The sequence below is a fragment of the Poecilia reticulata genome, chromosome 16 (genome assembly GCF_904066995.2).
Source record: "Poecilia reticulata chromosome 16, P_reticulata-male-v2, whole genome shotgun sequence".
NCBI lineage: Eukaryota > Metazoa > Chordata > Actinopteri > Cyprinodontiformes > Poeciliidae > Poecilia > Poecilia reticulata.
In genome coordinates, this window is record NC_088845.1 from 26,600,357 (window position 1) to 26,614,343 (window position 13,987).

At 41.1% G+C, this 13,987-nt stretch overlaps 1 protein-coding gene across 7 annotated transcripts in view; it reads right to left on the reverse strand.

Moving 5' to 3' along the window:
- Positions 1-1,707: 1,707 nt before the first annotated feature.
- Positions 1,708-13,987, reverse strand: part of znf516 (zinc finger protein 516) — a 57,973-nt gene continuing 45,693 nt past the window's right edge. For 4 of the 7 annotated variants that reach the window (XM_008432004.3, XM_008432005.3, XM_008432003.3 and 1 more), the window contains exons 4-5: positions 12,659-12,763; positions 1,708-5,594 (exon numbers count right to left, since the gene is read on the reverse strand). In XM_008432004.3, coding sequence (XP_008430226.2) covers positions 5,407-5,594; positions 12,659-12,763 — 293 coding nt within the window. In that variant the 3' untranslated portion in view covers positions 1,708-5,406. Of the gene's footprint in view, positions 5,595-8,325; positions 10,378-12,658; positions 12,764-13,987 lie in introns of those variants that run through there. The other 3 variants (XM_008432008.3, XR_001777439.2, XM_081597198.1) reach the window with 3 other exon arrangements.

The window sequence follows — 13,987 nt, forward strand, 5'->3', positions numbered from 1 at the left end:
TTGTCTATCTAGACATGGAAATATCCATCCATTCATCCGTCCTTCCGCCTGTTATCTTGTTTAATCCAGAAGATAACAGGATTATGTCTTGGGCCAGTAGCCTGAGTGAAGAGGCCCAGACTTCCCTCTTCCCAGCCACCTGGACCAGCTCCTCTGGGGGAATCCCAGAGCATCCCAAGGCCACCCATGAAATACAGTCACTCTTGCATGTCCTAGGTCTTACTCCAAGTCTCCTCCCAAAGGGTTGTGTCTGGAATGCCTCATCTGGGTGGCATCCCAACTATATGATAAAGTTGCCTGAACTGGCTCCTCTTGTCGTGGAGCAGCAGACATCCTGTGAAAGAAACTCGTATTGGCTGCTTGTATTCAAGATCTCTTTCTTTTGGTCACTACCCAGAGCTGACGACAAGAGATAAGGGTGGAGACATAGATCGACTGGTAAATGGAGTTACCGCTTTACCTTTCTGCCCAGCTCTCTCTTCACTACGACAGACTGGTACAGCTCTTGCGTCATTACATCAATCCACCTAACGAGCTCTTATTCCATTTTTCTCTCATTTGTAAACAAGACCCAAAGATACTGAAACTCCTCTGCTTTGGGCAGGACCTCAACCCCAACCGAGAGGAGGCACTCTACCCTTTTCTGATTCAAGACCAGGGTCTTAGATTTGGAGGCACTCATTTTCATCCTGCCTGCTTTATAGTCAACTTGAACTGCTCCAGTGAAAGTTTGAGATCACAGTGTGATGAAGCCAACAGAACCACATCATCTACAAAATTCAGGTACTTGTTCCTGGAGCCATCAAAACGGCTCCACTCAACACCTTTGCTGTCCATAAACAGAATCGTTGACAAAAGGCTGGAGATGTTTGCCTGTTATTCTTTGCTCAACAGTTGAAGCTCAGTCAGACTGAATGGATCCATGTACATCAATTGTTAAGTTTTGCCAAATATTGGATTTAGCTCTGGACTTTAACTGAGCCACAGATCAAAGCAACACCCCAGTATGCTTTGATCTAAATGATGTCTTTGTCTCAGGTTGTCCTTTAGTCTGTCCCAGTCTAAAGTCCTTTACAGTCTAACAGGTTTTGAATGTTCAGGGTTATTCTGACCTGTACATAGTGAAAGTCATATTCCTACCAGCGCCTGCTGAACTAAACCAGAGCCACACTATGATGCTGCCACCACCATGCCTCACTGTGGAGATGGTGTGTTCAGGGTGATAGGTGTTTTAGGTGTGGCAATTTCATTCACTGGCCAAAAAATATAGATTTTGGTCTCAAGTGCCCAATGGAAACATTCAATACCATGCATAGAAATTTATATTTTTGTGTTACTTATGTTATTTTTCTGCTTAATTAAACCATGAGGAGAAATAATAATAATAATAAAAAAAAAATCATCTAATTTTTTTAATCTCGTCTCGCTACTGGTTTTGATAAATATATAAATTCATCATCGGTCCTTTAAATTATTTCATGAGAAAATAACTAGTCATTCATGCTGAATTTGAATAGAAAATAAACAGATAAAATTTGACGGGTTACTAAAATTAAATGCAGCCTCGACACAGCCCAGCTGTTTAATGGAACCAAGAACAATAATCACGAAGGCTACTGAATATCAAACAGGCAATGTGACTGGCTACAATTTGAGGTACTCCCTGAAATGACCGATTTAAAAAATAAAAAACAAGGCAACCAGGCGTCATATTTGTGTATTGATCTTTATTGTGGACATGACGTTACATCTTTCTGAAATGATGTACAAAAGTGTAACAGAACTGAGAATGGCTCAGACGAGGTAGAGCTTTCACGACGGCTTGCTGGCTTCAAAAACAAAACAAACAAAACAAAACAAAACTACACGGTAGAAAAAAACCAACCTGGAAAAATCAAATGAAAACAAACGCCCCCGTCTCGCTGCTGTCCTCTCATCGTTTTTGAAGTGATAATAAATACAGATCTCAACCAAGTACATTTGGAATAATAATGTTTCCTAGGGTAAATTAATCATAGACCAAAACAAGTAAAAAAAAAAAAAACAGCAACACAGACAAAAATAACACAGTATAATAGGCATGGAAATAAAAAAAAAACCCAACCAAAAAGAAACACCTGCCAGTCCTTCTGGGGTGGCTGCTTTGACTAGCTAACGAATAAATTCTACAGTTTAGAGAAAATAAGCTCTAAAAAAAAAAAAAGAAAAATGACAAAATTATTTTAAAAAAACAAAGCACAGCTGTAGCTAGCAATATCCATCTTTTCATAGAGAACACACAAAAAAGTTGTGCTCTACAGCCTTCATGTGATAAATCTTTATTTCATTATTATTTTTTTCTAATCATTCTAACAAAAAAAAAACTCCCATCTATATCAAGGATGACACAGAAGTTTGTTAGCCGGCACCAATTGAAAAAGAAAAAAGAAAAAAAAAAAGGGAGACATTCTCAAAGAAATCTTAACTGTAAGTGGAGACAAATGATACTAGTTAAAGCGCTAACCTAGCCTAAGTGCACTAGTAATGCCATTTGGTTTCTACTGCTGCTTATAAAGGGTTTGGTAAAAGTGGGTTACAGATATACACTTTGTGTTTTTACACACTCACTCCTGCTTTACAGTTTTCTAAGTCACACTTTGGAGTACAAACTCTGAGGAGTTAATCTTAAAGGGAATTCTGTACAACATTGGTATTAGTACTATACTACCCCCAAAGGCTAGAGGATCCATTTCAAGTATTTTAACTACCCACGCCTTCTGTACACACACGCAGACACACGCGCACACACACACCCGCGCGCACACACACACACACGTGTGTATAAATTAGGCAAATTCAAGCACATGGCATTGTATGCGTTACAAAAAAAGACAACCTACAAGCATGTAAAAAGTACTGCCGTCTTGAAACAAGAGTACAAAACACCTTATCGTTAGCATTACAGTTCAGATTTCTCAGTCCAGGAAGTCGGCTCTTTAAAAAGTCTGGAGCTGCTTTTGCTTTTGTCGTTTCCTGGTTTCATCCAGGCATGCCTGATTTCAAGTGAGGAATTTTTTTTGTTGTTGTTTTAAGGGTGAGAAGCGAGCAGAGCTAATGAGTTCAGCTTCATTGCGATAAACTTTTAACAGGCTTTCTTTGCGAAGGAGGTAGGATAGTATAAAGAACATCGAGACGGAGATGCAGACGATAGAAGGTTTGGAAAGGTGACGATCTAAAACCCACACTAACCCCCATTAAGGCTGGGACAGCTCCGTGTCTCCGAGGGCTTCAAAATAAGCCTTCCCCCCCTCAGAAACTCCTGATGTATATATCCCCAAAGTCCCAAGAAATCTCATCTCCTGACCTCTGACTGCTGACCTCCCATCAGCAGAATACAGATGTAGACATCATCATTCACAGAACTGGACCGACAGCATTGGAGAATGGCTCTCTTCAAAACTTCAACATGTGGTAACGGATTGGCATGCTTATATAAGTACTCATTTGTCTTTTTTTTTATTATATTTCGCAAATGAGGCACGGTTGAAAGTAAAATTTAACAAAACACAGCTTATGTAGGGGTTGGATGGTACTGAGTTGTATCTACCATAGAGATGCACTGAATGACCGGGACTGGATGACTCTTAGCCTCCATCATTCAGCAGCTTGTAGGAAAATCCTACATTTTGTTATGTGATGTAACAACAACACTCTTTGGTGTGGAAGTTGCTACCTAATGAAGAAGTTTCAAAGTAGGCTGGTTTCAGTATCAGTGAGCGCTTCAAGGTTTTGAAAGAGAGTACATTTTCACCCTCTTCCTTATTTGAGTAATCGATAACTGCTCCGGCCAGGAAGGGTAAAACCATTTTGAATGTATGTATAAAATTATGTAAATTGAAAATTTCACATGCATCTTTTCACTAATTGCTGCATCTCTAGTTTAACCGTTACAACAGAAATACCATGTTTCCTGAAATAACCAACGTTGACTGATTGAACTTTAATAGTTTTACCATAGAAGCTTAAACCTTTCACTGGTGGTTGGTTTTTAGATTGTTCTTCTCCCGTATTAGATATTTTCTGCCCTTTTTTTTTTAACAACTTTTGACACAAGCTCACATATTGTCACTACTTGTCACCTTCCCAGTATAACCAAACAGGTTATGTCAGGTCTTATTCATAACCAGCAGATTAATCAACGCTGCGTTTCTCCAAACTGATGGTGTAAATCGTCAGATGAAAATGTGATTTGTTTTAAAACCCAGCATAACTAGATTATGGCCATGATGCCATCACGCAGTTCGTTTTGCGGATCAATATGCAGAAAAGTCCAAGTGTATCTTGTAGGAGAGTTTTTTTTTGTTTGTTTTTTTCAATAGTACCAGTTTCTTTTTTTCCCCAAGTACACACATTGAAATAAAATCTGGAGCCAACTCCTCCCTGCCACTCTTTACGGTGAAGCCTCTGTCTAATTTAGAGCCAGAAATTCTTTTATGAACAGGTTATAAAGGAAAACTCTTCGTTTTAAATGGACAATAAATGAATGGCCTTAAAATGGGATGCTCATTTGTATTGGCTATTAAAAACACATCTTTACTTCTTTTTTTCTTAATGAGCACTTAAGCACACATCACCTTCAGCGTTCTCTCTTTCTTCCTTTCTTATCCCGCCCCTCTCTGCAGCTTCTAAGCGCCGGCTTGCGCTCCTCAGCTTCCCGCAGTGAAGAAGTTGTGGGTGAGCGGATTGTAATTTGTCCTCCTCTGAATTCGTCCTCTTCTGCTGTCGATTGGTCCATACTCGCGTACAACGAAGCCAAAAAGCGAGCGTTTGAGGGACAACGGTGGCCATCAAGTACTTCCACCGTTTTTGATTAAACCAGCTCCGTATGAGTTGACTGTTTCCGGCTTTATAGTCACTTGACTTGTTTCTTTAAGGCTGCACTTGGCAACTTTACACCTCAAACACGAAAGCAAGAGAGGGATCTTAATTCTGACAGGAACAACAACAACAAAAAAAAAGATTCAGGAATCCTTAAAATGACACAAGCATCCATGTCCAAAAGATGACCCAAACGATGCAGAGGATTTAAAATTTGTTGAGTCCAGCTGAGAAGACACTTAAGATTTTTCAATCTTCATTTCCTCACAGTCAGCTTGTACGTCTTTTCATGTCGTCGTCAGAAATTCTTTTCTGATTTGTGTTTTTTTTGTTTGTTTTGTTTGTTTGTGTTTTTTACGTAATTATACATATCTTGGCAGGTCTTTTCGCAAAAGAAAAAAACAAAAAAACATCAAGAAATCCTAAAAGAACCTTCATTCCTCCAGAATCACGAGTCAATCCAGAGTCGAGGTTCAGATTTTGGGTTTCAGGAGTCGTCTGTGCCGAGGCTGCGGACCATTTAATCACAGTAAGGTCTGTCGTCGGGCGTCACTGCAGATTTGGTACGTGTTTGGCAGCCGCTGGTTTCTGCTCCTCCTGGCCCAGGGACGAGCTCCTCGCGTCGGGGTACTGGCTGTTGTCGAAAGGCATGTGGTGGACGCTCTGCACGTGCGTCTTTAGGTTCCCTTTCTGAGATGCTCGGTATGGGCAGAGCTGGCAGCAGAATGGCCTTTCCCCTGGAGAACAAACACAGGCAGAGAACAGGTCAGACGCAAGCCACACCCGACGGCGTAAAGCAGCAGCGGAAGAGCTTCGATACGGAGAGCAGCGAACGAAGCACAGCGACGTGTATGACGAACGAGGCGGCGGAATGTGACAACAAGTGATAACAAACACAAGCGAATGTGAACGGATGCACGAGACGGCACTGAAGTTGGAAAAGTGGAATGCGCATCAGATGAAGCTTTCAAACACTTTTTCTGTACGTGTTTTTTTTCTCTCTTGCATTTGTAAATAATTGGCAAGTAAACGGCTGACCCCGTCTGCAAGCGCGAGAAAAATGTTGCAGCATTCTTTCAGCCTTCTAACCCACCGTGGATAGCAACAGGTAGGGGCAACTTCGCGATCAGCTGAATATATAAAGTCATTCCATAACCTAATAGGAAACAACTTCAAACCGTAGAAAGTCTTCGATAAAAAATGTCAGCGCTTTTGAAGCCAAGACGTCACACAAAGAACAAATTCATCAAGAACCTACAGCACACAACACAACAATGTTTGAGCAATGGATATAAAAACGTGCGTACATTTTTTCAATGCATGGTGCTAATTTTAAATACATCTACTGAATCTTTCTGCACTGTAATTTGAGCATAATTCGTTTGCTCAAATGAAAACTTGTTCTATTTCTTGTTAGATTGTGACAATTATACAGTTGCTATTTTCTTTATATTTTTTTTATTCACATTGTTGAAATATATATATTTTTTTACCTAGTTGAAGCTTTTAATTACTTTTGATGTCAAAAGTGAACAAAATAATCCAAATTTTAGATGACTTTCTTTTGTTTGTGGTTTCAAAAAACACTCTTCAGTGGGCAAGTTGTTACTGTGAGAGGAAGAATCAAAGGTAGCAGAAACAGATTAAACACTTCTGCCTGAAACACTTGTTCTTTTGTCTTCTTTCTACTTCACTCAATCACTGGGGCCGATGCATGCACCTTCCTCCCACTGATAAACACACACACACACATGCACACACACACAACCCTGTGCACTTTCTTCTAATTAGACTGACCTACAATGGCACAGACACCTCTGCAAGGAAGCAAAAAAAAAAAAAAAGAAGCAACACACATGTGAGCAAAACAAATGAGAGTGCCATTTAATTGCACCTAATTATCATTTTGATAAATGGAAGAATATCAAAGTGGGAAAACAAATGGCTCCCTCCGCCCCTCCCACACCTTTCTCCCTGAAGAAGAAACAAGAAAATATGGCTGTTATCATACATCATCAGAAACCCAACAGAAAGAAAAGAAATACGGGGAAGGTGGGTGAGAGGGATAAAAAAAAAAAAAAAGGTGTAATTAATCACAAAAAAAAAATGTGGAAGGAAATAAAAATCGTCGAGGCAGAAGAGACGTGAGGGGAAAAGCGAGAACCTAAACGACATCGTCCTGGGAGGAAACATGGCTGACGGGACCGGTGCACTACATTATGCTAAAGGTTATCGTCGTCGTAAAGCAGCGTCAACAGTACATCTAATTGGACCCCTCTGCTGCGCCTGCTCCCATCACTCAGAGTGCGAGGTAAATCTGAGTCTGTGTGATAAATGATGAGCCCGGCTCTGTTTGAACGAGAAAAGCAGAACAGATGTAGATCTTTTACCAACATGACTAACTCCAAAAACATTCAGAACGCCTAAGTGTTCAAGGAAATGTCCTATTGGACTTCTTACACTTATTTGGACGTACTTGGGAGTTTGCAAGAACAACTGATCTTATCTTTCGATGAATTTCAGTTTTTTTGGTAACACTTTATTTGAAGGGGGGTGAATAAAACTGACATGACACTGTCATAAACATGACATAACTCATGTCATGAACATGAATAAGCCTTCATGAATATTTATGACTGTTGTCATAAAGCGTCATTCGGTAAGTTATGACACTTTTAATACAAAGTTGACATTATTCAAAATGTCTTTGTTATGACAACTTGACATTAACCAAGAAATCATTACTGTTTAAACTTTACCTTTAATAACAAAGTTACCTAATTTTTTAAGTGCAATCAGTAATACTTTTGTAACAAATTTATATCAGTAATGATTTCTCTATATGAGACTGAAATTTTTCTTCTGGTACAAGATGAGGTTATATGGTTATTGTTTTTGCAGTATTGCAGTTTTCATTACCTTACATGACTAAACCTGAAGCTGGTTATAGAATAAATGTTGAGAAGAATGATCATCTCAACATACAGCAGAAAGAATCAAGCGCAGAACGAGCTTTTTCTACCAAAACATATATGGACAAATAAAAGCAAAGTTGTCATAATAAGCTGTTAGGCTGTTTTCATGTGTGCAGGACACACACACACACACACACACACACACACACACACACACACACACACACACACACACACACACACACACACACACACACACACACACACACACACACACACACTGGCGCCAGGTGTGATCCTGCTGTGTGTGGGGTGAGGATGCCAGGTGTTAATGCCAGGCAGTGAGGTCGCCACATGTGATGGTCACACACGAGCAAAGACAAATAAAAAAAACAAAAAAGGGGGCGAAACATGCACAGGACGTGAAACATACACATAAGCACACACACACACACACACACATGCAGGCAGGCATGCATGAGGTGAGACAGCGATAATGAGAGACATGCAGAAGCCATGACGGAGCCCAGTGATTAGCCATTGTGCCACATACTTGTTTGGGAGCTTCAGAAGCGGTGGTGTGAGCGTCAGTACCTCGGTGGAGTCCGTTATAATCAAACCCAACTGTGAGGGGGAGAAGGATAGAGGAAGAGGAGGAGGAGGAAGAGGAGGAATGGGGTAGGGGCAGAGGAAGGAGGAGGAGGAGGAGGGCATTTGGTTAAACGCTCTACCACACATGTGTCAAACTCAAGGCCCGGAGGCCAAATTTTGCCCACTGTAGCCTTCTATGTGGCCCTCCAGACTCCACAGGGACACGTCAACAGAACCTTCACGATAACAATCGTGTGCCTAAATATTGTTTTATCAATCCAATCAGAGAAGTGTTTTTACCTGAATCCTGCCAAATGACCTCAGTCAGTCCCTCCGCTTGTTCGCGATTCCACAATGTACCGCGGAAATCACGCAAGATCAACAGGTGATGCGCTCTTTTATGCTGACGTATAATCATGCAGGTGGCAGAATTTCTTACTTCTGCTACACTCACTTGATGTCAAGTTATACTTCACAATCAATGAGGCGAGTAACAAAAAATTACCGTCATCCATAAGCGGAAATATCGCAAATTTTCTTGCAAATACTTCTAAATCAGCAACACAAAATCACAAAAACAATCACAAAACAATGGAGGAACTGATCAATGTGAAAAGATGATTAAAGTTATGAAGTACTTATGGTAAGCAGACGCAGCTATATTTAAAAGTTTGTTCAGTATCAATATATTCTGGCAAATTGTTTTGATAACATTTGTGATATTGATATGGCCCAAGATCAGTGTTGCCAGATTGGACAGGTATTCACCCATCTGGGATGCTTTTGAACACGTTGGGCTTGACAAAAACAGCTTTGGGCGGGTTGTGAGAATTTGGGCAGCATTTCACAAAATGGCGGGATTTTAGACAGTTTTCAGGAGGAAATTATTTTTAAAATAGTTGTCATGGTGTAGAAGAGGACCACAAAACCTTTATTATTGCAATGATCTTATTAGTTCATCTGTTTTGAAATGTCTAGAATCTGTCAAACGTGACACCATCAATGATTAGTTATTGATTAATCAAGTGTCACGATGGGGTTGGATTTTAAAACCCAAATCCCACACAAGTCGTGTTGTGTTCAAAGTCCTTTGCAGTCCCAGTAGAATCCAGTTCTGGTTTAAATATAAGAAATAACAACCAAAAACTTTGTGAATTGTCACAAGTCTAAAAATTTAGTCAAATATTAGGACATGTAAGATTATATTTATAACTTTCTGAGGGTCATTAGAGGTTGCGGTTGGGGTGATATATATTTTTTGTTTGTTTTTGAGTTTGGTGGTTTTACTTTGTGTTTAGACTTTAAAACATCACACAGACCTGGCAACCCCCACCCAAAATGAAAACGAGTTCGACACCCCCGTCTTCCACCAGGTCCATACAAGCATTTACTTGTCGTTCTTCCCCTCCTCTCTCTCTCTCTCTGTCCCGCCTGCATGAACGCCACAGCCTTTTCGCCACCAGCGGCCCTCGTTAGCAGAGGGGGTCTGGCAGTGACGGCGACGGCGACGATGGCGGTCGAAGACGGTGACGGAACCTGGCGGAGGCGAGTCGGTGATTTAATGTGACGCATGTTAATCGAGGGCCTCGGGGTGGCTGGCCTTTTCCGGCGCGTGCACGTCCGCGCCGAAGACGACTTTGGGTGACAACATTAATTACAGCCGCGGCTGAGTGTTTACAGACCCCTCCGTGTGGTCTGTGTGTGCGTACGTGTGTGTGTGTGTGTGTGTGTGTGTTTACAACGGGGCTTGAGGGGAAGCTCGGCGCTGCATCACTTACCATTTGGCCTCTGTCACTTAGAATCACTGGCTGTGCCACATATCATTCACACTCTCTGTAAAGAAGCTACTTATCTCCGTGTCGACTGCGATCACGGCCGACCCGGCTGATGGACATGACAGGACAGGAGACAGAGAGAGAGAGAGAGAGAGAGAGAGAGAGAGAGAGAGAGAGAGAGAGAGAGAGAGAGAGAGAGAGAGAGAGAGAGAGAGAGAGAGGAGGCAGGAGTCAGGCAGCTGAAAGGAGAACAGAGAGAAAAGGAAAAGAAGGGGAGAAAGAGATAAACTGCAGACTAGAGGAAATGAATAAGAAAAGGTAGAAGGAGGAATACACAGCTATGAAAAAGTATTCATACACTTTGACCTGCTTCTTGTTTTTTGTTGCTGTGGAGATGGTGCGTTCAAGGTGGTGCTTTGCCAAAGTTCAGTTTGTTTGGTCCAATTTTTCTACAACATTTTCTTTCCCCATAATGTTTTCTGTTGTTAATCTTTTTTTTTTCTTCTTTTCCTTGAGTTACTTGGTTTGGGGCGTTGGCTGCTTCCTGTTTTCCAAGATCAGCGGTCTTTGACAGCACAACGCACCTCAACTGGACCAACCATGTGCTGGACAGCAAGGGGTTAAAGTCTCAGTTGTTCTTAGATAATGTTTTACTTTTCCCCAAATCACTACAAAGTTAGACTCGTGCGTCTCTGGCCAGGCGGTTCTCTGGAGTTCTCCAGCAAACTGCAGAGTCCTCCATAGAACAGCAGGATTTATACTGGGATCGAATTACACCCACTTTAACTATTTATTTAATTAGGCGAACAAATGTTTACTCTGGATTTAATTGATCAGAGTTAAGGAACACCAGATTTGTCAGATATACTTCTTTTTTTTTGTTTCAAAATCCTTCTTCTTCACTTTTATAAACCTGCACAGCTTTGTATTATTCTATGGCATTAAATCTAAATGAAAAAGTTATTTTGGGGAACAAATTTCTGAGGTACGGATCATTTTGCAGAGCAAGACAGAGACAAAAAGGAAACCAGAAAAGAAAAGAAATAAATAATGAAAGGACATAAGTAGGGAGAAGAGAAAAAAACCAAAAAACAACAACCAGGGTGTCCAGTCCAAGCTGTTTGTGGTGAGTGGCACTCAGAGTCATGCAAATCCGTTTTCCCCAAAGTTGGCGATGACGAACGTCGTACCGCTTCATTAGAATGCACAATTCCATCTCTCTAATTGACAAGCGATTAATAATGTATACAATTTGTCACAGGTCAGGTGTCTGCGGCGAATCACGTCTCCGTTTAAAGAACAAAAAAAAAAAAATAGAGACAGCTGCCCGGCTCAGGGCGGGAGGGACTCACAGCTCCGGCTGTCACGCCCGGCCTGAACAGGGGGAAAAAAAAAAAGAAAAGAGGAAGACGACTCTTGATTTATTTCCGCTCGACGCCAGCGACGGAACGCGGTGTCCGACAATGAGGAATCACTGGGAATGTGAGTTCCCGTGCATATATTCACCATCTCTCACGCCGTCCGGCGGCTGGATGGAGCTGTGGGGGTCGGCCATGTGAGTGACTGATGAAGAATTGGCGACAGAAGTTCGAAAAGCGCATTAATAACAAGAGAATGGTACATGTGTAAAAGAAAAAAAGCAGGACGCCGTACGGAACATCATGCTGGTCATTATTAACATTCCTCCTACTGTTACTGCGATTAGGTTTTTGGAACTTGATTAGCAACTAAAACTCTCATCAACTCGCTGAATATGACTTCATAAACTCACAGAGCAGAGCTTAATAGCAGATTTTTTTAATATCAGTGTAGTGTTTAGGCTCCTGGAGGTGCAACACTTTCTTAAGTTCAGCATCTCAAGAGCCTAATAAAGATGTAAGCGTCTAATAAATACCGAACGGGCGCGGATTCTCATAAGTTTAAAGAATGTTTATTGGAGCTTTGATCAAATCCATTAAGGAAACTTTAATGCGTTTTAAAGACCATCTACTCAGGAAGTGACACCTTAATTATATTGCTATAAGAAAAGTGAGTTTTCTTTTTTTTTTTTTTTAACTGTGCATGATATTAACAAATTACTGTAGATCTGCAAAGAACTCTCTTGGTAACAGTCGGAAAAAGGAATGTTTTGCTGATTTGTCAGATGAGTGGAAGTATTTTTGTGTTCCTGTTTGCACTGCAAAAACACAAAAATATTACCAAGTATTTTCTCTCTAGCTTCTAGTGAAAATATTTTAATACACATCCCTGATATTGACGATAAAGTGCTAGTTTCACTGGCTGATTATTTCACTTATAACAAGACATTTTTCCCATGTTATAAATGATACAATCTAGAACCTTATCATCAGTACTGAGAACTTACTGACTTAAAACAAGCTCCTTATATCTTGCTTAAAAGATACTTCTGAGTTAATTTTGTCTTAATCCAAGATATTTTCACTGGAAGCTAGATTAAAAAAATAAAAAAAAAACACTTGGTAAGTTTTTTGCAGAGTGGTGAGTCCAGGCCGTGTTTACCTGTGTGGGACCTCATGTGCGTGCGCAGGTGGCTCGGCTGGCTGAAGCTCTTCCCGCACTCGCGGCAGAAGCACTGGCCCTGCCGCATCAGAGACCTCAGCATGCCTGGTCACGGACACAAACAGGAAGGAAAGGGGAAGAACGCACAGTTAGTCACGACACAGCATATTTTAAGGACACTGAAGTGTGTAGTTGTAACTACAGACGTTACAGGTGTATGTAGGCCAGTCACAATAAGAACATTTTGCTGGACGATAAATTGTCCCACAATTTTATGCGATAATAATGTTATTTTGACACAATTTTCAAGTCATATAACGGCAATGGCATAAGAATGCAACAATGAATTCTTACAGATCAATAAGCTGTAAATTCTAATAAATATTTAATACTGAAACTGGAAGATATTTTAAGTAAAATTAATTATGATCTCTGTGACTTCATAATTCAGTTGTCGTTCAATAAAAGGGCCAGTTGAGCCCAAAGTACCGGACTGAGGACTTTTGTTTTTGGTAAAAAGAAAGTGAGGAGAAAAATAAATAAATCATGCAAATGTAAACGGTTGAGCTTGTTTTAATGGATTTATTGCTTACTGCGACAGGCATAGATATATGAATACTTTTGGGAGGCATGGTAAGAATATGAGGCTCAGTTCTTGTGAATCAACGGATCTGACTTTAAGATATCTTTTTTTCCAATATGAAAAAAACTCCATGGCGTTTTTTTTCCTAATTTCCGTTGTAAAATGCCTCTTTTTGGAGAACAAACAGAAAAAAAAAATCTGGAGCTACCGTTAACTTACAACCGATCAGAACACTGCTACAAGTGGGAAGGCAATGTCCACCATGTTTGAAGGAACCAAATGAAGACATAAAGGTCAGTAATGGACTCAATGTGTATGTGTGCGTGTGTGTGTGTGGGAGGAGGGGGGGGGGGTGTACGTGTGTGTGTGAGTGTGCGTGTAAAAGCCTGGGTGATGCGGCGGAGCTAGGTAGCATCAGCAATGGTCTCGGGGAGGCATCATTAGTATGTCTAATGTGTCATTATGAGCGGCTCGCTCGGGGGGCTGGACTGCAGCTGTCACACAGCATCATCTCAGAGGCTGACAGCAACACACACACACATACACACACTGCATAAATTACAGGCAATTAAAACGCCCCGGCTGTGATGTGCCCGCTCCGCTGCCCGCGTGTCACATGTCAGGTGTGTGTGTGTCGGTATGCGTACGTGTTTCAAGAACTGAGTGTGCGTGTTTGGTAGAGGGTGAGGCACATGGTCGGTTGCGTTAATACTCACACACACACGCGCGCACGCAGACAGTAACAC